At 34.2% G+C, this 25,669-nt stretch overlaps 1 protein-coding gene across 2 annotated transcripts in view; it reads right to left on the bottom strand.

The window, feature by feature from the left end:
• The window catches only part of LOC117232324 (mannosyl-oligosaccharide 1,2-alpha-mannosidase IA), a 241,561-nt gene that overhangs the window by 16,493 nt on the left and 199,399 nt on the right, over window positions 1–25,669 (bottom strand). For both annotated transcript variants that reach the window (XM_033491658.1, XM_033491659.1), the window contains one exon: window positions 3,768–3,947. In XM_033491658.1, coding sequence (XP_033347549.1) covers window positions 3,768–3,947 — 180 coding nt within the window. The remainder of the gene's footprint in view (window positions 1–3,767; window positions 3,948–25,669) is intronic.

Here is a 25,669-nt window from a genome sequence, read left to right as displayed (position 1 = left end):
CGGTAAGGTTTAGAGTTTTATTCTTTCTATCTTTTAATGATTAGAATTATTCGATAGTGATTAAAAAAATGAAAATTACCCAAAGATAATCGGAGAAATTAATTATACATCGTGATGATAAATGCCGAGACGAAGTTAGAAATGAGAGAAGGAAGGTAATATTTCTGCAAGATAGGCGGAATCAGCGACGAAAGTCGGCCGCGATCGAATCAAACGGATCCAATTAAACGAAATAACAAAGACGGCCACCGGCCGTGTTTATAGAGATGGTTGCAAAGCTTCGCGAAACGAACACGCTTCGTTCTATTCGCCAGCGAAGATAAATATTAACCTACGCCACGGAAATTACCACCAGCCACCGTAATAATGAAAACGTTCGGTTACCGGTGCGAAATTTAATCGAATTTTCAGTGGCAGGTCGTCGGAATATGGAAAGAAACGATCGCTGATTGCCTCGCGAAAAATCGACCGGGAAATCTAACGGTGAAACTCTGCTTTCTATCTCGGTGTTGTCTGATAGGATAGAATTATTGTGATTTTAAGGTATCGTTGGTTTTACACATTTTTGTTAGACTTAACCGTTCAGAATTTTGTTCGATTATAAGACAACTGATTTGCAATTGGTTCAGTCTTGTAACTTTAATTTGGAATGTAGAAATTGACGATTGTTAAGTGCGTTTTGCTCGATTACGAGAGAGTAGAATTATCAGTGATTCGAATTTGAATTTGATTGTATGAGTGAAAAGAGTTGTGATTAATCATAGTCTGATATTTTAGTTTGAGATCTAGAGATTGATGTTTGTTAGAAATATGTGCTATAGAAATTGTGGATATTTGTAGAATAGAAACTAGTAATTGTTATTGACAGGTGTTATAGAAAATAAGTGTTGAAGATTGTTTTGTGCGAGAATAATGGTATGCTAATAAGATGTAACGGCACAGTGATGAAGCAAGTAAAACAAAATGTTAAGAACATCGACAGTTATGGATATACAAATTCCAACTCATATGGTGTTACAGAGAGATAATTTGTAATACTATTGTAATTACGTAAATTTTTCTTTGGTGTACTATAGAAAATCATTCACTTTTTTTTGGAATAAAAAGAACCAATCAAAATGATTCATTTTTTTAAGATAAAAAGAGCTAACAATGAAATAAACTCGTATATTTAACGTATACTCGATACATCCTTAAATTAGATTTTCACAAAAAAAAAAAAAAAAACAAAAAAGAAATAGTTTTCTTGATTGAAATTTTTCGGTAGCTTGGCATAGAAGAGATCGAATTTAATTTCGACATTTATTTAGTGCACTTTTCGTGTCGTGTGAAACAAAACAGTTTCAGCCGGATTTTCATTCAGGGTGACGAAGTTTCCCAGCCGAATTCGCGAGCCATGGTTTTCACGGTGTTACAGCACTCCATAGGGAGAATGGGAAAAAGCCGTCGGGACCGGTATTCGTGTCGCTCGGTGCGGAAAAATTGGATCGAAGGGCAACGAAAATGGGCGTAGAGGGAAAGACTCCGGTGAAGCTAGAATATTACAGGTTAAAGATAAAACAAATAGATTTTCAAAGTCAAAACTTTGAACTGCCACGCCGAACGTGGGACGAAAATCCTAGTTTTGGAAAAAACAAGGAGAAATAGTGAAATATGAAATTGAAGATTCGGGGAAAAAATAATACTACAGAAATAATTTACGACGATGTTCGTAAAATGACGATATTGTGAATTTTCCTAAGCTTTTTTGTATTTTACATACGTTTATAAAATAATTTATAAATTAAAAAATTATCTGAACTGAACAGACACTGCCTTTCATCTTCCCCAAATGCTGAGCGTACGTTTTCAGGAATTTTCGTGATATATTTTCCAAATTTAAATACGCAATCAATTATAAACCAACATTAAAGATGACGAAAATTTCTATAAATCATTCATATTCAATGCCTAAGAGATCCAGAGAATTAGGATAATCCTGTGATTTTCTTATATGAAGTTTAAACTCATATGAAATCAAAAATTCGTATGGAGTTTTAACATTTTTATAAAATCTTCACAATGTTTAATATTACATCCATTTTTATAATGTACAATATATGTATAATATATTACCAATATGATACATAATTTACAGCATATTTTTTCTCCTCTGACGCGTTCGATAATAATTCATGATAAGATAAAATTTAATGTACAGTGCTAGCGCGCCAAATTTAAATTTTAAGGAAACGATGATTCATATAGATCAACCTAATATAAGAATGATAAGAGGAAGTCCAAAGTAGAAAGACGACCAAAGTAAGGAAAAAAGTTGGAAGAATATAATGAAATGAACAAAGTGATGGAACACCGGAATAATGCGGCTCCATTATTCGTCCAATTAAGAATTTGCATATTAATTCTGGCTCGTCACTTTGGCGAACGTGACTTGCTGAAATCGTTTCATTTAAACCAACGAATGTACTTTTCTCTCGTTTCTAATGCGTGTGAAAAAACCATCAAGGAGTTACCGCCTTTGCTAAAGATATTTCCGACTCTTTTTCGTTGTCGCGGACATATATGATTATTCATGAAACAAAGAAAAACGAATTTATTGAAATGTAAGTGCCACATCTTTCCTTTCTTCTTATTATCTGATTGTACAGCGTGAGATTTGCGTTCTTCTTCGGCGAAATTTTCTGAGAGGAAAGAGAGTTTAACAGATGTAGGCAAGTTTGGTTAAATTTTGAGTGTAAGAGTTTGCATTTCTAATTATTAATTTCTAATTATTAATTATTAATTAAAGGTTATTCATGTTTGACTATTACTGGTTCATTGACAATTACTACTGACTTATTAATTGGAATATTTAATTGGTGGCTCTCAGTATCTCACTCGTTAATTTTTTACAAATTTTTAAATTTTAACTGTGACTTTTTGATTTTGAAATTTCAATATTTTAGTCTTAACTTTCAACTCATAGTTGATAAAGTTAACACAGTATTTAAAGTTGACCCTTTAGATTTCAGCTCAAATTCAAAATTGAATCTATTTTCGATCGTCAGTTTCTTCCACACGATCTTCCAATGACCAATTTCCACTTTTCCACTGCTACTTTCTCGCTTTTAAATATCCAATGACCGATTAACTTTCGACTTTCAATTTTTAACTTCCACCATTCGAATAACAATGCTCAACCTCGAATCTTCAACTCTCAATTGTCGCTTTTCACTTTTCTAACAGCAAAAGATTCGTATCCGCGCTTCGAATTGTCAATTTCCAATTCCAAACATCCAATTTTCCATTTCTGCTTTCTCACTTGCCACCATCCAAATTCTCTGGTTCGCGACTTGCCAACTTGCCCCTCTCCCATTCTCCACACGCTCCTTTCAACTGCGACCACCAGCACTTGGCGAACCAAACCTAACATCTACCTCGGCGTTTCCCTAGTTCGCAATTCCCGCGAAACTCCTAATCCCACCAACATTAATCACACAAAGTTCAAGCAACGCGAAAGCGCCAAAAGGGAATCACTGTAAAAGGCGTCTCCCTGTACGTTCCGAGCTCTGAAGAGTTCTGACGGCAGCAGGTTTCCGTCCCGCGAAATTTCCCGCGATACGTTTCACCGGCAATCGGCGTCGTTAATCCTTCGTTTCTGGCCCCGGTGAATATTTCAGGGGAGGCGTAAATTTCGCCACTACGGTCACGTCAGAAATAATTAACATTAAAACATGCCGTTGTCAGCACCGTGGCCGACGTCATAACCGCGAAATCCCCGAACTTACCCCGGTATGGAGATTGATGAGGGAATGAGGAATTCCGGTTTCCGTTTGGAAAGCGGGCAACATCCGTTCGCCGAGCTGAGCCGCCTTATCCCGGAACATCACGTCCCCGGTGAGAGCGTAACACGCCAGCAGACTTCCCATGAAACGAATGTTCGTCTCGAAGAGGGATATTTCCGAGTTCTGGAAAAAAAAGAACAAGAATACGGTTTCATTAATGCAGGTCTAACGTTGCTGCAAAGGGAAAAGAGGCTAATTCGACTGGCCGGCTGCCAGATATGAAAGTGTAGCGGCGAGCGGGCAGGTTTGATTTTGTTCGTTTTTGCAGCTTCGATTTCAGCGTTTGTGGTTTTCTCCGATTTCGCTCGCTTCAAGACTAATTTAGATTAATTTGCGATTAACTCGAGTTTACGATTTTAAGATTTTATTGCCCGTAGGCTGTTGTAAGAGTTCGCGTAAGGAGTAAATTCCACAATTTTAAAGTCACTGTTTCTAGGTTTAAAACAACGTAACGCTGATCGAAATTGCGATTTTAGAGATCAGTTTGAAGAAGAAGAGTTCAGAGAAAATTCGAGAAAATTGTTAGCCATGCGAGTGACTGAAGGTGTGATCCAAGAATTCTCACTTGTTACAATATGATTCTGTGCAATCGTGTTACAATTTCGAAGATCGATTATCAAAGTAATGTCAAAATATTGTTATAAGTATTGCACTTTTATATGTTTGCACGAGACAATAAATTACAGTTTGTAAATACAAGTGTGTTATTTCACGTCGGTGGCTAAATACAGAAGGAGATTGAAGTTTTATAGTAATAGTTCTATATTTCTTGGTTTCAAACAAAATTGAAATAGTACTGGAAGTATTAGAAAAGGAGGGGAAAATCCGAGTTGGTTTGCACACCTGAGTCCTGGTGTTCAGCTATGGTTTCATACAACATGGATTTGTGAAATCAGACTGTTTCCTTCTGCTTTGTATATTTTCCCTTTGCTTGTTTCCATTAACTCATGTTGCTTACATTTCACGTCGTATTTAGCCATTTCCTTACTAATGGGGGTGTACACAACACCATACGCGTGGCTTTCTCGCTTGGGTCTTTAAATAACGAAACGTAAATCTGCTTAGCTTCTCACGATTTCATTGCTAAAAATACGAATGATTTATTCCATCGAATGAAATTATAAAAAGATACTAAAAAACATAATTTTCTTTATCACACTAATATTCGCTAAATAAAATCACGGTTAAAAATAATTTAGATCTTTATAGAGATCCACTTCAAGGGAGATTAATACATGACACACAATATATTATATAAATAAAATATGATATATAGAATAAAAATATATATTGGATTTTATCATCTTTATCTTGGAAAATCCTTGAATTTCCAAGAACTTGTAAACACTTTTTTAACTGATAGATAAACTACCGTAATATCTAAAACCTATATATCGCAGTGTATTTAATTATACTGCTTAACTTTCATTATAATTAAAACAGAATATTTACTAACGTATTAAATTCCAACAGTAATAACTGAAACCTACGTATTAGCATGTATTTAATTATATTACTTAATTTACATTTTAATCATAATAGAATATCTAATAACGTATTAAATTTAACACATGTCGCATCGTGACTATGATAATACAACATTGGTAAGTTTCTTTGTAAACAATTTAAACGTACGATCTATTGCTTTCGCGCGACAACAGAACAACTATCCTATTCTTTGCTTAAAAATGATGTAACATATTCAGCCTCTCATAAACGATAACACACACATGCTTCAGTTAGGGGAACAACTGCATAAAAATTTTAATTACCGTTTGCAAAAGCTGAAAAAAGATTTGCAAGACTGCGAGAACGTTTTAGCATTCAGCGGAATTGTTCTAGCGTAATTTGTTGTCAGTTAAAACAGACGTTGCTGCAGAAGACTGGGCCGGTGTTTTCAGCTGGGAAAAAATTTATGAAGCTTATCGTGAGGTTGATGAGAAACCATGCGGACTGTATTACGTGCGTGGAACGTACGAGAAGCTCGCAGGGATTATGCTACTGCGCCTTTGCGGCAACGCAACGTCGTTAATAGCATACTTAACGCTGAAGTATTAAGTTTAATTACAGCGAATACTCGATAATTTGTCTTCGCTCTGTCCGCCACTCACCCTGGCAATTGCGAGCCTTGCAATTACTTTTCCAGACGCTCTTTAGTTAAGTACCATTCTCATTTTCCTTTTTCTTTTCGCTTTTCTTCTCCTCGTCCTCGTCTCTTCGATGTAAATAATCATTATGCGTGGAAATTGTCTCGTCAAAGAGACGAGTTTCTATAGCTGATCGAATATCTCGAGACAATGATTTATCGTTATACGTATAGGATACACCTTGTATTAATGTAGCCAGTAGATACAGATAGAAAGAAAGAAATTTTTAAATTAATATAAATTCTTTCGACAATCCAGGAGATTGCAGTGATAAAAAGGCAGTCACATTTCTTACATATTTCTAGTTATATTTATGTCCTATTTTACAAAAGAAAATATAATATTTCATTTGGCGTAAGAAGCAACTATCGAGTGAAAGTTATCATAGTTTTGCAATAGATCGACAATCATAAAACCATTATAAAATCGTAAATGCATTATAAAACTATGGAAAATAATGTACGGTTTTATAATGGATTGAAAACAGACGTAAGATTTGATTTAGCGTTATTCTTTCTTTCTTTGACGCAAAGAATAGGCAATTCCGGTATTCTGGTTATATCTACTGGAAGTAAGTGTACATTAATATATACGATATACAAATTGAACATTATGAAATTAGAAAAAAGATCTCTTAGAATAATTTATATATGGAGCAAATGAATATGAAATATAACATATTTGATTAGTTTTTTAACAGAAATATTTGGGAATTCACAAAGAAACTAGAATGGACCGAAGGAATTGCGAATTAGTTAGAATGCACGCGACTCGTTCGATCATTATGCGAAACACGTCTGCGACGCAGGCTGCAGAAGACCGAGGCTACAAGAAGCATCTCAATTTGGACTACACCGAATTGTTTTTCTTTACAACTAACTTCTAATTAATACAAATTAACACCTTCGTGTCGAATTTACAACGAATTTACGCCTTTCGAATGACGGAATCACCGTCACTTACGATCTTAGGAAGCTAATTTCTATTTTGTCTCGTTGAAACTTTTACATTCAATTTCTTCAAAAATACTGTCAATCTTGCTTCGTACGTGACGCAATTCAGAAACATTTTAAAAAGTGTCGAAAACTATTTTCGAACGCGAAACTTTCGTCAATAATAAATATATTAAAGCAACATAACTGCATATAAAGTATATTAAAAAAATAATTATCGTCTTTAAAGATATTATCGTCTTTATCATTTTTAATTTTCAACCTTAGAAGACCTTCGAAGTAAAAATTTTCTTCGACGATAATGTGACCGAAATCGATAAATATTATTAAATATTAACTCGATCTAGCAATGTATATACACGTTGCGTTGTACACTTTTTTCAATAACATTTCGAAATTATAAATGAGACTGTGTTTTCGTAAAACAAATTAATTAATTAATTAATTAATTTCGTACAAGTCATAGACAACTTCGAACGCAACGTAGTACAATCAAGTTAGTAAGTTTATAACGCGTGTTTGCTCGATACATTATTTTACCATAGAAAACTTTATTCCGATGGGTTGGCGAATACACCGAGGATACGATAAACACGTGAGATTTAAAGTTTCCAGCAAACTTGCGCATCCAGCTTTGTGCATTGCGAGGACAGACATTTGCGGGGCGGCAGAAATTCGGCGATTAAGTTTCCAGCTTGTGTTTAATGAGCTAAGATTATTATTAGTTTAGAGAAAGTTATGAAGTTATTCACAGCTACCAACTGTCTGCAGCCGTTTTGCTCTACGTTCTCCTTTGGAACTCTCTTTCCGTTTTCCAGATTGATCTCGTTGCTCAACGCCTTGGAAAATTGTAGCCTCTCTTCCTTTATTTCGCTTATTTCCGGCTATATTTGTTCAAGTATTTTAAAGTACAGTCTTTTGTAATTATATAGTCTCTTAAGGTAATAATTGTACAGAAACAATAGCATGTATTTTAGAGCATAGAATTTTCGAAAGTTGAACTAATTTTTAAAACTTAGGAATTTGAAAATTACTGTTAAGAACAACACGAGAAGGGTGAAACTGCAGCTTGGGGAACGAGGATCGTACTATTATTTCTTTTTTCAAATGGTAGGTTCCACGTTATTTTTAGAACTTTCCGACAGAACGAAAGGAAACTTAGGGACAGAATGCAAATAAAATTCTTGACCAGTGTCTGACTAGTTAAAATCCTATCGACTGAATCTACTTACTACTATGAATTAGTAAACTTGTTCGTGTATTATATAAATTGTTCATCCTCCAATATTTTTATAAACTTACCGTAACTTATATAAATTGTATAGATTATGATAAATTTATGAAAACGTATAAAATGTATATTTACATTAATATGAAACAATCATTTTATCAAAAGATATTAAAAATTATACTATTATTTTTAATATATTTAGTAGTTTTCATAGTTTATTATCAAAGAAGAAGAATGTTTTGTAAAATTGAGTAACATGATAAAAAATGCGAGTGTGCATAAACGTATAAACGGTTCTTCAGGTTTTTGTTGGCGTTCTCGATAGATCTTCGCATGAATACGTTCTTGGAGCTGCCAGAGGCTACAATCAGCGGCCGCATAGGTGTTAATTAACAAGAACATGAAGATAGCATCGGAAACAGATGAGGGGATAATAATGCTTCGCGCTTATGTAGACTGTTGCTACCTTCTCTTCTTCAACAGAAAGAATCACGGTTAATTGACGTTTATGACTTGACGTCGCGATAAAAGCTCTGGAAGCTGTTTTTCTTTACGATAGTTCAACCACATATTTAACACTGATTTCCATCACTGTTCACGTGTAGTTGGAAGTGAATTAGGGGAACTTATCAGTAACGTATAGAACTGACGCATCAACTTCGCTTTCTGAAAATTTCTTAATTTCAGGATCTTGAAGAATATATAATTAGCATTTCAATTTTCAGAAATCAGATATTTATTATAAATGAAATTTATCGACGTTATTAACTTTATTATATTATTATTAATATTATTGACATTATTAACTTTACTCAAATTTTGTAATTTTTCTACTGATGTATTTCTATTTTCTACAGTATATGTATATGACTAGTATTTTTCAAAGATTAATCGAGCGATTATTCTTGATGGAATCGATCTACCATATATAGGTCGAACTCATCAATTCCACTTTTTGAAAACTTTTCAATTTTAATATTAGAATCGATGATTGAAATTTAATCTTTCATAGAGAATATCCAAATAATTATCTGTGGTAAAGTTGACGTGTATCGGATAAACTCATCGATCCCATGTTTTCTAGATCTTTTAATTTTAATATTAGAATACGTAATTAGCGTTTAAAACTTCAGAAATTGATCGAACAGGATTATTCTCGATAGAACTGATCCAATAATTTGGCTTTTAATGAAAATCAAATATAAAATATTCTCAAAGCGAAAAACCTGTTGATTTATCCAAATATACGAACAAACTGACCGATTATTCATAGATATTCCACAACAGAATTTCACTGGAAACATATTTTAATCACCCATTCACAAACTAGACTAACGAATTTTCAAACACTTGTTTAACTGTACAAACAAATAATAACAATCTTCCAAGTCGAAGTTGCATCTGAAATACTAAAAATTAAAAAAGAAGAAACAGATGAAACGAATAAATTATATAAGACATCTTTTACGTGTAAATATATTATATAAAATATTTTTAATGCAGTAGTAGTAGTAGCATGATTTACTTCCAGTCTCCCAGGCATAAAAGAACTCGATTTACAATTATTGCCCCTATTGTCTTGTATTCTCATTTAATCATTTACACGCTCGTCCATCCATTCGCACGTACAACCTTATTTTACCCTTGTTTTACCATTACCTATCTACTATCTGTCGTCTATCTAATTACTCATTAACTATTACGTACGCCTGTTATCTGTTATCTAATGCATAAATCTTTACCTAATTGCCTAATTTACCCACTTAACTAGAGACCCGTTCTCTCTTCGCTCTTTCCTCTTTCTTCTCTTCCAATTTCCTCGCCCAGTCTACGGCCCAATCTTTTCCTCTTTCTTCGACTATCTTTCTCCTTTTCTCATTCTCTACACTCTCTTTGTCACGTACCCTAAATTTTCGCGTGTTTTTGTCGCCACGGAGCTCGCATTCCCCTCCTTCACTCTTCTCCCAGCATTTATTCTATTTCTTCGTACTAACAACGTATGAACAAATGACGTAAAATATTTTTGACGTATAAATTATTTAAGACAAACGAAAAGTATCGATAGATATGAGAGTCACTGGTGTTTCTTCGCGTATCGGTTCAGTCCGAGGTGTCTGAAGTGGCGTGATGCAACAAAATGTGCGTACGATGGTCATAAATAGCGTTGGCTGTAATTTGCTGCATCTCGGCGCGGTCTTGCACCCGACAGGAAAATTGCAAAATACGACCGGCTCCACCTGTCGTAATCGCAGCAGTTTATCCTAATACGCGAGATGTTGTAGACAGAGGTGTGGTATCAAGGAGAAAGACGTAATCGCTTTCGTAACAGGTTACATATAAGTCTCGACGATGATTCCAGTAATCGGAACATTCAATTCCGTGATATACGCGTTTTCCAACAAATCGACGCGCCTACAAACGATCTTCTCCTTATCGCTCTCGTTATTATCGGTAATAATCTTCTTTGGAAGGTTTTTTTTTTTAAAGAACTTTTCTAGTAGAGAGAATAGTACGATAGAAATAACGATTCGTTATTCATCGTGTCAAAGGTTCAAAATCGTGACAGTGAGAAATTTGGATCGATAAATGGGAAGAATTGAAGAAACGGGGCGTTCTAATTAGATAATTAGGTAATTAAGTAAAATTGTTGATCTTAATAATTCACGAGTTACTACATTTTATTATTATTAATTCTGACATCTCTCTTATTTTATTTCGTTATTATTAATTCTAACGTTTCTTCTATTTTATGTTTTGTACGAGATTGTACTACCTTTTCGGGATTGGTGTATTTTTGTCACAATTGACATGAAATGAAAGAGACGTTATGAAACTATGGAAAGATTCAAAGATGTGGGAAAGCAGAAAAATTGAAAGTCCTGTGTAAAATATTTTCTTTCGATAATTTGAGAGTCGTTAAATTTCGTAGTTATCAACTTTAACATTCCTTTCGTTTCACGTTGCGTAACATTCATTTTGCAACTATTCGAGGCAGGATCGTAAGTTGTTGAAGTTTGCTATTATTAATTTTAACATTCTTTCATAACGTATATAACTGAAGTTGGTTATATTTTCCGATGAATTTGCGTCGAAGTGGAAGAATGATAGATGTACACAGTATTTCATGTAAAATTATGCCGCATCTACTGTAATTCGCGTTTCATTTCATGTAAAATTATGTTGTTCATTAATCTGCTTCAATTTGCATAGTTGAATAAACGATATAATTCTTGCACATTCTGAATTAACGTATTAATTGAATATTGATTTTTAATATTATTTATCACTGAATTCGTTATTATTACATATATTATTATTAAATGTTTTAGTTTATAACGATATATGTGAAGTAAATAGTTCAGCCTCCGCGGAAATAGATTTTACAGGCATAATGCTTGATAACGAGCCATCGTTTGGCGAATGTACTGTGCTAAAATTCGCGTTACTCAACTGCCAGGCAACTGGGAGAATTCAATTTCATTCTGTAATGTCTCTAACGTCAGAAATTGGATCTCAATAATCGAGAACTCGTATGTTAGCTATTGAAAGCGGAGCCACATACTATACAATTCATGTCCATCATAATATAACAATTATTTTACGTCGACAGGACGCTTGCATGTTCGTTACCAACGAACGATGTTGTCGTTCATAATTATTTAATCCTGCGTGACTAACTTTATTTTTAACGTAAAACGTGTTCGTCAAATATGAATAACGAATAACAAGAATGTAAAATATTTTGTAATCTTTCCCTTTCTTCTGTTCTCTTAGATTGATGTGTACTTACATGAACTTTTAATAAATGTCAGCTCAGTTCCATCGTTGGTTGCAACTATTTAATCCTTTGACTTTAGGTGACATTATTTTTAATACAAAACGTGCTTATTAAATACAAATAAGGAAAAAAGATGTTTAATAATGTTCTTCTTTCTCCTATTTTCTCGCATTAACGAAAATACAATTACTTTTTAACACGGTTTAACTGCCACCGATGAATTTCACATATTTTGTCCCGTAATATATTGAAATTATACTAACACCATAACATTTAATCTTTGGGAAATATATCGTATTTTTTATCGCAATTTTTGCTCCGACAATGTTAACCGTGTCACTCGCGCTGTTAACAATCGTTTAAGTCCATGAAACGTATCTTATTTTAATCGCTCTAAAAATTTTGGAAACATGCATCAACGATGACTACCGTGGCTAACTAATGTTAAACCAAAGAATCATTTTACACCTTTGACGCGTATTAACCCAGGCTCCGGAGATTTAGTAATGATTACAGGAATTAATCATATTAACGTATCTTTAATAATTATATTACTATAACGTTGTTAGCGTTAAGTAACTCTGATTCAGGAGCCTTCGGTAATCAACCGTTACACGCCCTACGAAGATATAAAAATAGAAGGAGAAAAATGATGGTAAAAAGAGAAGGAACGAAGAAGAGGATGAAGAGAGAAAAAAAGTGGAGGCTCGATACGGTAACAAGCGGACGGCTGGTTTATGAGGTCGTTAAGTTAAAAGGATTCGACGTAGCCTGTCTATCGGATGTTGCTGCACGTTGCTATGTTTTCCGGTTCGACAGGTGTGTCGGATTAACCCGTTTACTCAGGATCTAATAGTGCAACGTTCTTATTAAGCCTATACTCTGTTAAAAGAAAGCACATCTCTTCTTCATACGTATATGTGTATACAGTATAGATTGTGGCCTTTAACCCGATTTTTATCCTTCAGAAATTCTCCTTCGAATCTGCTATTTTTTTTCCATGTTACTTTCTCATTTTCAAATTTTAGGTGGTTCTATTTTATCGACTTTTCTCAATTTTGACTATTTGACTGGAATCTTCTTTTAAAATTGTTATTTTGTCACTAATGGGGCTTTGTGAAAATAAGTAAATATACGATATTGTTTCAGATCGATTCATTGTAATATTTTAGGATTTCTGAAGGATTGCGATTGAATAAAGGAAATTTTTATCGTTCAAAAATTACTCGCATCGTTTAAAAAATTAACACCTGACTTATCACCTTCTCGATCAATTTTGAATAAAGCGAATCGATCCGAGAATACGTGAAATTAAAGAAATTTTGCTCATCGAAAAAGGACGGCGATAAGATAGTCGAAATTGGGAGAAGTTGCTAAACTGCATAGTCACCAAATTTTTATTTCTCGCTAGAGATTTTTCACTTTTCTCGCTTTCTGTTCCTTTTCCTTTGATTTCTTCGTGTCACGTACGTACAAGAAAGTCTTGTTTTATCGAAGGAGATTTTATGATATCAGCCGTTCCTCTTTTGTCTGATCGAGCGCATTGCATTTGATTTACGACGTTCGTTAAGGGGGAGGAGGTTAATAATTAATGGTACGGAGAAATGAATTTCTTTGCTGTCTTCTTGATTGATTGTAGAATGATCCTTTATAGATTACTTCTGTGTCGGTGAGAATGATTTCTTGGTATTGCCTGTGTTGTACAAGTTTCTGAATTCTTTTCAGCCTTCTCCTTTTCCCCTTTTTTTTTTGCTTCAATTAACATTCAACCAAGAAATCAATTTCTTAATCCTCCAATTTTCATGGTTCTTCGATACTTTGCTTTTTTCGTAACATTTTTCTACAAATTACGATGTTTCTCAGTATATCGAATTATTTTAACGAACAAAAGTAAAATGCTCAATCGCATTAAGGAAATGAACGAGGTAAAATTATGTCTTTTTCAAACATTACGCTATTTCTCTCTTTTAAAATAAACATTTACAGATGAGTCTACGTATACACGAACCTCAGCTACTGGCAACGTTATAGGATAATAGATGGAACGTTATCATCACATTTGTATGGTTTCTACTATGCCGTATATAACGTCGAACTAATTAACAGTATATGATTCTAGAATTTCCCGTATATTTAAGAGAAACAAACAAAGGAAAGGAATATAAACGTAAGGGAGAGATATTATAAAGTTGAAAGTTTCTCGATATTTTCCAACGGAATGAAATCGCTTTTGTAACACGGAAAGTTTACGGACAGGCATCGAGACAGATTATCGAGATATCGTTTTCACCTGACCGGTCGAATAGAGATCCCGATTGTCATCGAGTCATCGCGGAATCTGACATTTTAATTAAAAGTTCTCTTCGACGGAGCGTGAAATGTTTCCTGCAAACTGGCCATATCTATCGACGAAGAAAGAAACGGAATAACAGGAAATCAAGCGCATTAATCGACGATATAACGTATCGATCAAATCCAACGTCCGATTTCCTTTAGATAAGTCAAACGCAAGTAATAACTAATAATTAATAATTGAGCCTAACACGGAGTAACACGCGAAGATCTACATATGCATCTTTTTCTAAATATTATAACAAAACTATGGCTAGTCTTAGTAATCATCTTGTAGTCGAAGTTTGTCTGAAGTTAGTAAGCATTTAATGTCAAATTAGTAACATTAGTAATATCTTGAATAATATTTTAAATCGAGATTTCAATTTAATTCATATTTTTCTAATATTTAAGCCTTTATATATATTTCAAAACTTAATGACATTGATAAGCACAGTGACTCACTTGAGAATGTCTACAGAAATCTTCTATAATGTATGCTGTATTAAATATCTTCAAATTTTATTAGCACTATAGCGAGACTCCACTATCGTGATCGTATTGGAAAAATGTTTTTCTTATACAATATGTATTAGGTTGTCCGAAAAGTTTCTTTCCTTTTATAAGGAAATAATAGACGCACAATGTTTTTTGTTTTATATTAGTTTATTGAATTATGCACGAACATAATAATAGAAATAGAACGAAATGGATCATACCTAATTCAATAAAATGATATAAAATAGAAATTGTTGCTCATCTATTATCACCTTACGAAACGAAAGAAACTTTTCGGACAACCTAATACATAAAAGATTTCTATAGTAAATATCGAAATACTTTCGTAAACCACTTATGTGTCGATACAATAATGATATCGTCAGTTTATTACATCGTACAAGTATCGTGTTATCCAAGGATTGCCTGTATATTTAAATTTACAAACATTTGAAGGAGATCATCTCTATTATAATAGGTAGCGAAGTTCTTCACTTACATTATACGTAATACAATTATGAATCTAACTATAGCTTTTAATTTTAATTACCACAATGTAGGATATAATTAAATAATAAATTTAATGAAACTCTGGTTCGAAATATTGCCATCGTAAAGTCGCCATAGAGGCTAATGTACGTGCACGAAGCTTTGTATCCTTTCATGGTATTCCATTTGGCAATTAAAATGCAATAATATAGATCGACGGGTAACTTTTCAATTATTTTGATTACCATTCGTTCGAAACCTTCGACCAGGGAGCGAGCGAGCGGCGTGAATTAAATTAAAAAATAACTTCTCTCATAAATTCGTGCTGGAGAGCTCTTTTAAATCTCTTCCTTCCATTCCAATTAATACATTCCAAACGTGTTATGTCGATTGGAAACCTGATATCGTATACCAATCAAACTGTTTCGTGTTATTTTCTTTCCATTTGTTCTTTTCTCCACGACTTGCTCTTAGTTTGACCAAAGGACGAATCGTTTAATTAATATCGATGATTATGTTATACGAATTTCAAGTTTCTTCTGCCTTGAAGAGTTCGAAGAGAAATATTCTATTAATTTTTATCTATAGGAATTCACATTTTCGATATGGTTTCTTATTTTTTATATTTTTTAAATTAATTGGTATTTTATTAACTAAACTATTGCGATATAAATATTAATCTCGCGAATATTCGAATGCGCAACTTTTCTTGATTAGAGTTACCAAAGGTGAAGATTCTTTAATTGAACGTCTTAATACAAATTTTTGTCCCCGATTTCCGCCCATAGTTAGAGCATTTAAACGAAATATTCGAATACAGATGTTTCCCTTTCATCAGCGCTTTAAAGAGTGAAGTTTCAAATTGAATAATTAAATAAAAATCATTCTCTTTGACCGAAGTTTGCAAGAGTGCAATTTTTTAACTGGATATTCAAATAAAGCTTTTTAATTGAATATTCAAATTCGAACCATATCCGTCTTCTAAAGCTTTCAGGAATAAAGCTTGCTAATCTAATGTTTGAATTCCACATTTTTCTTCGACCAAAGCTTTCTGCAATAAAGCTTTCCCCTAAAATACTTGCGATCTAAATTCTTCTTTCTATCCTATCTATGGCAATTACGACCAAAACTGAAACTCTCAAATAATTGTCCAGGGAAATGACATTCTTTCGCCGAGAAGATTTTATTTCTTCAGATTCTTCCGTCTTTCGTAAATTAAAGATTTCGACGATCGTCCCTCTTAATCTATCGCTGTCAAGATTTTAGACACGTCAAGTATCGTGACACGTACTACTTTGGGAAAAACGGAGAATATTCAGCTAAAACCGTAGCCTACAGGCGACCATAAACGGGTTTGCATGAGAATGACTGGAGGAAGAGAAAGGGAAAGGTAATCCTGTTATCATCGCGTCCTCTATTTTTTAATCTTCGTATTTACGAGAATGTAAGGGATCGGGAACGGTTTTAGTTTACAACAATGTGCTTGAGGTTGTTCCTTACGGCAAGACTTACAACGCGATCTGCACGACGTTAAAACCACACAAACCGGGCTATCGCATTGTTCCTGCCATTTCTAAGTGCATCATCGCGAACTTGCTCCAACTACGATATTTTTCATTCGCGCGTGACACCGAAGCATATCTGATTCTAAGAACAATCTCACGTTTCATGCTATTTTATTTCTTTTTCAATTCACAAAGATTATGAAGCATCACGAGAGAAAGCTGAAGATCGTTTTGTAATAGAGGAAACGATATTTAGTAAAACAGTGAAATTTTAGATAAATAATATATCGCTATAAGTACGAGGATTTATTGCCTGTATTTTAAACGATGTTTTAATTTCAATGCTGCATCCGATATCAAATTAGCTTGAAGTTAATCATGTCTCAATATGATTTCCTTTTTCTCTCAAAATTCTCTTCCATTCGGTCACAAGAGAGTTTAAAGTTAATTCTTGCAATGGGGGAAACGAATTTCCGTAAAACGACGAAGCTTTTCTCAAAAGTATTCTCCCATGCAAAAAGATCTACTTTTCGTATTTTCAACGCTAGTAGTTCGGCATAATCGAGTTCTGATCTCAATAAAAGTCAAGATTAATTTCACCTTTTCTACACGATCTTATGATATTAATCTTAAAAACAAAAACAAAAAAAGAAACAAAAGAATTCATTTTGATAGTTTCGGTAGTTCCCAGAGTTAACGACGCTCTCAGTTGCAGTCCCCAAACATGTCCACCTAATTTCCCGAAAGAAGAAATCTCGTTGCAGGAAGAGTATCATTGCACGAGATTTTTCCAGCAGTTCCTTACTCCGTTTATTCAGGATCGTTCGTTGAACGACCACACCGTGTCTCGGTTCACGGATAGTAAAATGGAACGGCGATGATTATTGCACCGTCGTTGTCTCGAGGACGCGTCGTCTACTCGAGGACGGAAGAAACGAAGGACGCATAGTGGAAGAAATCAAGTCGATGGCCATGGACGAGGCGCTGCTTTAAAAGAACTACGACTAGAGAGGTGGATCAGGTGGTGAGTCGAGTCGAAATTGGTCCCTGGCCAATATTGCACCCACGGAACGCGCTCTCCAATGGTACCTTAACTATGAGATACGTGAGCAGCCCCTTAACGATTCACGAACATCCACGGCGCGAAAGAATGTCGCGACAGTCCGTGAAAATCAATTTGGATGACGTGAGATCATAACTATGAACGCTCCGGATTTTGAGATAGGAATGAGAGCGACCGGCGATGGAAAAATTTGGAAATGATCACGCGTAAGTTTGAAATGAAATGCTCTTGCAGGTTTCTATACGAGGACTTTGTTAAGTTTGTTTTTTTTTTTTTTGATAGATCTTTAACATCTTCGAATCGTGGTTTCCTAGTACTAAAAAGTTTGTCTGAAAGAAGGATGGTTAGAAGATTTCTATTTCTCTCATATCTCGTGAACGTTTTATTTGTAATTTCTTTTTCAATCGATTTATACTTTGGTATCCTGTTTTTAATATTATGGCTACGAAATGTTATTCCAAGGAACCGTTCAATCTTTCTTCTATACAGAAATATAATTAATTAAAAAAGCTTCACAAAATTCGGTTTGAATATTTTATATGTATCGTTCTTTCGAATTTAATTCTTACGAGCGAAATATTGGAATTTTATAGGATACATAAGTATGAGAAAGAGAAACTGAGTCGTGTGCACGTCGACGGAATAAAACACGAACAAGGCCAAAGTTTAAATCTGACATGGAATTAATTTTGTATCGTGAAAGTGGCTGCAAGTAGCATAGCGTTATATGAGCGGCTTGATATTGCATCGTGTGGCAATAACGACGAGGCAATAATAGTGTATTAAAACAAAAAAAAAAAGCGGGAAAAAATGGGCAAGCATCCTCGGAAGCACGGCTCGCAGAGATATATTTAGGTGTAATAACCGAGCATTTGCTCTTTTTCGAAGAAATTCGACCTTCTTAATAAAGTTTCAAGCTCGGCCACTCGACACGAAAAGACGGTCTGCTCTTGTCTCTGCAAAGATGGAGAACCGGCGACATCTCGAAAAGCGGCTGCCCTAAGAGTGCCCATTGTGTCATCTTATCCTTAGTAATTTCTTTTCAGTGGAATTTTATTATTCTACCGAAATGTTGAACATTTTATAATTGTTTCTATAACATCTTATCCTTAGTTATCTCTTTTCACAAACTTTATTACCGCACTAAAATATTAATAGCTTTATCGTTTCTTACTGTAATATTTGTAAACCTATTTCCACTCTAAAGAAAAGTAGTTCTCGATTATGATATTGTAGATATCTGAGAAATGGATAAATGAAGTGATTTCGAAAAAAAGTATTAAAAAAAAAAAAAAAAAATAGAACAAAAGTATTCACTAAGAGGAAAGTAATCGAGAATTGTAAATAATACATTTCTGTGCAATCTATGAACGAGTTAGTTTCCAAAAAAATATTCGATGGTATTTATTATACATTATTACGTGAATATTTTTTAGCGTAACAAAATTTATGTTGAAGGAATTGAAGTAGCTTTAAAAATTAGTGCTTCAAAGCTGGAAAATATGAAATTCTTTATTTCTTTTATTATACCCTATTATCCTATTATTACATTTTTTCTATGGTCACGTTCTTCTCGTTTATATTCTCACACATGCTTCTCCGAATTTCCCCCTGCATTTTTCATCTACATTTCTCACGATTTTGCATGAGCCTAGTGTTCATACATATTTGACAACTTGGCTAAGTCTCTACGGTTGCACCTTTATATTTTCTCCACATATTTTCAGTTTATTTTCCTATATCCTGTTTCTAATGGTCAAGCTTTCGTTCGTCGACCAGGCTCACTATATTACCTTTTATTTCTCCAAGTTCTTCTGCGTTTTTATACTTCCTCCTTTAACCTAAGACTTGGCTCTCAAGTTATCTCTTTCTACTCTACTTCCTTTCCACCCTCTTTTAGTTTTTAAAGAACAGAACATTCAACGAAAAATGTACTATCACTACAACGATTATTACGATAGTTATTATTATTATATACAATGTAAATGATTTTTAAAATGAACGACACGATAAAAAATAGATCTATAATTGAAGAAACTATTATTATATTTGTGAGATTAGAAATCTGTGCGATGAATTCACCGATTAATAATTTACAGTAAAAACATCTTTTCAGATGGCTTTGTAAAAAAAAAATATTGCAAAAACATATTACATTAGATTCAAAGGCCAGTTTTGTCGAAAACAAACAGATCTATCGTTTAAATAATCAACAATATATATTAGGTTGTCTGAAAAGAGTCTTTCTTTAGTAAACGTGTTTTTTAGAAAAATGCACTTTCATATAAACGTGAAACCAAGTCTGTGGAATGTCGCTGTGTTTATCTCAACATAACAAAATGGATCGCACGTCGTTCGACAAAATAATATAAAACAAAAAACGTTGTGCGTCTATTATTTCCTCATAAAACGAAAGAAACTTTTCCAACAACCTAATATATATACAATGTTATATATAGAGTGTACACTAAGCATGAAACGCGAAAGAACGAGTGTAACAAAACGAAATTAATTTAACGTCGTTTTCCAACAATCCTCTTTCCCATTTCTATCTTTATCAACAACCATCCAATTTTTCCTATTTAACATCACTTCCTGAGAGAGAAACCTTCACGCGAGCAAAAAGATAGAGAAAGCAGAACGCGAGAAAGCAGAAAACAATATTCTTCAACAGAGTTTCCAAAGGATGTAACGGCCAGTTCGTAGACGGATTACGTGGATATGATTAGCAGAGGATGGTCGTTCACGAAACGGCGATTCGCACAGCGAAAAGTACTCGCGTGTTTCCCAGCCACTTGTAAGACCCTGATACGAGGCTTGCAGATAGTCACGGAAGCACTTTCGTGAGTAACAAGTTTCGACGCGGATTTCGCATGCTCTACTTTTCCACCCCTTGTCTTCGAACCTGTTATCATTATTCCATGTACGATACCTCTCGCAAGTACGCGAGGGATATTTTGGTATTTGTAGTAACAATATTTGGATAAAAATAAGCGACGAATTAACGATTACATTAATTAAATCGATTAAAACGTATATAGCGGGCACGAGGTGATTCGATATGAGAAAATAGGAAAAGATGCACAGTACAATTTTTTGTACAATTTTGTAGAATTTCATAAAAGAACAATGTTTCGTGTTGAAATTTATCAAGTATACTTGAACACGGCGAATTCCGGACTGGACAGGACTAAACAATCGGCAGGAGGTTATTCCACGCGTGGAAGTAAGTGGAAGCTTTTACTTATTTTCGTATCTAGAATTTCTCGAAAGCTAAAGTTTGAAGGAAAAAATCATATTGTATATTTTGTTCTTATCTTTTTTCATAAGAAATCACCTCGTGCCCGATTGTATATAATTTTCGATCGTATGCTGCATAATCAGAACAGTAGATTATAGTAATTTATCTTTATTTTAATAAAAGACTAACAGCATAAAACCTGATTTTTTAAATTATCTTGTCGATTATTCGTTAGTTCTGTAACATATTCCAATTGATCGTAAACCTTCCTCGTTATCTGTTATCAAGTTTACGATTTGAGGTATAAAATAACCAAGCTCACTATTTTTCTAATTAGTTATACTATTTATTGAACATATGCATTCACCTTTGAAAAAATAGTAAAGATTAGAGATGGAAGTGGAATTGCGGTGAAACGAGCTTCGCATCCTATCTAGGCACTCTTTTTACGTCGAAGAAGAGAGCACCGCTATGAGAAGCTCCTGAGTAACATTGTTCCTTACGATCTTACGAGATTAGTTCGAATTAATGCGAACAACTTTGCGGGACAGGTGCGTCCTGGCTTTTTTCAGCTTTTCCCCGATTTTTCCTCTCGTTTTCTCTTTCCACTTCATCCCTTTACGACTTCCTTGGAAGGATGCCTGCGGTACCAAAATTGGATCAGTTTTTGAAAGAGGGGACGTTGCATAATACGGTAGATATAAATGCAACAGAACATTTAAGGTAGTGAAATTTCGATGTCATATTCTACACACTCTAAGAATGGAAAAGATCGTACAAACATACGAATCTTTTCTTTCTCGAAATATAAATATTTTTCTTTTATGACATAGCACCTGTTGTAGGGATACTTAAAACTTGATAGATATGTTGCAAGATAAGTTCTTGCTACAAATGAAATTACATATCCCATTTAAAAAACTACAGTTAACCTAATTCTCAAATTTCGGTATATTATAGTTCCTATGATAACGCTACGTTCATTGTTAAAATAAAAATCCACCTCGAAAGTGTAAGAAAAAAAAAAAAAGAAGAAAGAAAGACAATTACATTATAAAGCCTGAAATTCCTGAAAGTCTTCCTCTATCCTCCGTGTAAAAGAATCGAGAAACCGGAACAATAAAGCGTTCATCAAGCTCCGAATCCAAACTACGTATCAGCAAACGACCGCAAGAATGGGCCAGTGATTTCTTTCGACGAAGACCAACCTAAAAGTGCGACGCTGCTTGGAATAATTCCCTTTCACGTGCCTGGAGCTACGATCATGGTAAGTTCGCACCCTGAGCGATAATAGGGAACAGTCGGCCAAACGAGAGGGTGGTAGTGACTAGATAGAGACGTTATATTCGCGTTTTAGATAAGAGGATCGATTCGGTAGCGGGTCCAAGGTAACGTACCCTTTCGCTATCCATCTATCGTTCCATCCACGTAGCCGTTCCTTTCTTTTTCTTCGTTGAAGAAAGTCTAGTTACTTGCACAAATTGACCGCGTGATCTCTCGCGATCGACCAAGCCGATCTACGGTCATGGGCTGGTCCGCTGATTACCGAGCAGACGCTTCACGCTTCGTTTCTCGCCAATTGCTTCCCTATTTCGTCGAAGATCGTACAAGGTTGACGGACCAGACGCTTGTAATTTCACGCCGCTGCGTGGTTTCTTTCGCGTTCGGCCAGATTCCGACGCGATTTCATTTTTTGCCGCGCCTCCTTCGCAGCAATGAGAGGCCTCGAAAACTTCTGATCTCTTATCGAGACCAAGTCCGCTCGGGTAGGTTCGTTTCTCGCTTTAGGTAGTTGCGAGCCTCTTTTTCTCATTTTAATGAGCCCGCGTGATGCTACGAGTCTCGTTGTATTGCGGTATAGCCAATTCGATCGTAACAATTCGTAGTTTAGAGTTTCGAGGGTGAAATCGAGATTGGGAATTTGCCGAAGATGGTTAAATTGAAATTTGTGTTACAGATAGCGTGACGAGTTTGGTTTAATTGGATTCTTTGTTGGTTACATACAGTTCACACGGTACTTGGTTGGGTACGGAAAGTTCAACAAGTTTGTCAAAGTAATGTAAACTTTTAAACAACGAACAGTACGATACGATTAAGATTTGGAATTTTTAATGAAACGAATCAACACACGAATTCCATGCAACACATAGAAAATTCGATAATTCGTTTCAAACAATAAACAACGAAACAGTTTCTTATTTAATGAGTCCACTTAACTTCTACTAAATTTAGTTTTTGTCATTTTACGATCTTGCAGATCATCATCTTACTATTTTTTATCGTTACTTCTGCAGAAAAATATTTCGCCCATGCCACAAAAGTTGAAGGAGAATGAAAAAAGGAACGTTTCGAACAGGAAAATATTACTGGATGTTCAAACTTCGCTCTAGCTAGGGGAGTATCCAAGAAAGGACAGGAAAAAAGAATTGGAATATTCACTGGTGAAAGGAGTAATCTCGGGTAGGACTGATCGAAGGCAAAGGAATACCATCAGCCTCGCGGTAACGACTTCCAGGTTCAGTTCATTTCTATTCACGAGCCGAGGCACTTTTGCGCTTTGAATCTGAGAATACCGGCGATCGTTTCCCTGTCAATGAGCTGGATAGTCCCCGCACCTTCGAATCTTTCAGTTTGGTCAATGCTTGAAATTGTTTCCGAACGGTAACCAAAAGGCTACTTAGAAAACAAAAAGGAGAATTTAAACAGGATCGATATCATACTGAATGTAACATCCCTGAATTTTTCATGGTAAATATTTGACAAAATAATAAAAAGGCTAAAATTATTCATTATATTCGGAATTATCGAGAACACTTGCCTTTTGTCTATTTTATTCGTGTAATAGAGTTTGCTGATCGTGAGTTATGTTCGTAGATATAAGTTTCGTTCTCTGTTTATGAATACTTGTGATCATTTACGATAATAATAGCGAAATTTATATCTGGTAAAGGGAGATTACGAGCTGTTCAAAGTGTAATATCTACGTGATACGATAACTACGTTCATTTATCAATTAATATATTTTACCTGTAATAAACAGCGATGTGAATTTGCATTTCATAAGTCTCAATTCTTACGTCTTCAGATTCTTACCACATTTCACGATTATACAATGGCGTAATTTACATCTTCGAATTAGATATCTTCTTTATCAGGATTTCGTATGTCCTTTTCTTGCGAATATCGTTGATTTCAAGATTTCTGAACAATTTTCTTATTACTTTCATTACGTTCTTAGACATCTTCCAATCCTGTTTATTCTTATGCTTACATATTCTCATTCTGGAATAAAAATAACTTTGGTTGTGAAATAATAAAATTGTGAAAAATAAAATTGGTTGTGAAATAGAATTGAAGTGCATTAACACTATAATTATTAAGTTGAATAATTATTACATTATCAAAACGTTAATTAGTTTACTGAATCAGAGGAAAATGAAATTACTAGTTCTTTTCGGTATCCATTAACATTCGTCAATAAAAACGGATATTTTGAAGAAATTATAAAAGTCTATCTAATATTTAATTTTACCTGGAAAATGTTGCTATTTAATTGTATTACGATAAAGAAAAGCCTTCGTGACTTTATAATGTGTAACTTTATAATCGACCAGTTTTAACAAATTTCAAGTATTATATACTCGTTCCTGGTATAGTTCATGTTCATGCAACTACACGTAGAGGACTCTTTACCGCTAGAATTGAACGATTCTCGATCCAAATTGTATTATATATTGTAAAATGCTCCATCTTTTCGTTGACATGCACAGTATTAATATTTCTATATCAGAAGGCAATAGCAATACACTGTGGCGAATGGATGTAGGTGGAAACAATAATTGAACAACGTAGATTATAGTACTCTAATGAGGGAAACAGATGGTTTTCTTATGAACATTCAGGAATATGGTGTGAAATAGCGATACAAAGATGACAGGAAGGGAATGTGTAATTAACAGGTGTTTCTATTTTAAACCTTCCATTCATGCTCGTACTTCGTATATTTATTGAAATTTTGTTCTACTTTAGCAATGTATATTTAATTGAATTATCATTATAACATTATCACATTACACACATATGTCTTGCAATAAAGATATCAGTGAGATAAAAATTAAAATAATACAAACATATCCTGTGAAAAGAGCTTGTTTTATTCTTTTATAGAATAAACTTTTCAGTCGAAAATATTTATATGCGACCAGTTTTCCGCAGACAGATGATGAGAAATTGATAAGCATTTTAATCAAAGGAATAAACAACCATAAAATACGAAAAGGCTGTTCGAACATACTAAAAGAAGTCAGTTTCAGTATATATGAAGAAATCAAGTACATTCATAGTATAGTTACCATTGTAAACATATCATGAGACACAACTATAACACCACCAATAATAAAAGTAAGATCCTTTAGACTATTTTGCATGAGAAAGAGTACTACTTTTTGTTCCATCACTGGCAGATCGTACCATTCGATATTGTATCTACAAGTATTTTATTACAATAATGATATATCATTAAACGTTGTAACATATTTATATTTGCAATTATACATATCATACAAACAACGAAAGTAGTATAATATTTGGAAGTGGTGTATTTTTAATG

The sequence above is a fragment of the Bombus vosnesenskii genome, unplaced genomic scaffold, assembly GCF_011952255.1.
Source record: "Bombus vosnesenskii isolate JDL3184/JDL3185 unplaced genomic scaffold, Bvos_JDL3184-5_v1.1 scf7180000013286, whole genome shotgun sequence".
In the NCBI taxonomy this organism is placed as follows: domain Eukaryota; kingdom Metazoa; phylum Arthropoda; class Insecta; order Hymenoptera; family Apidae; genus Bombus; species Bombus vosnesenskii.
This window is presented reverse-complemented; position numbering and strand designations above follow the sequence as displayed.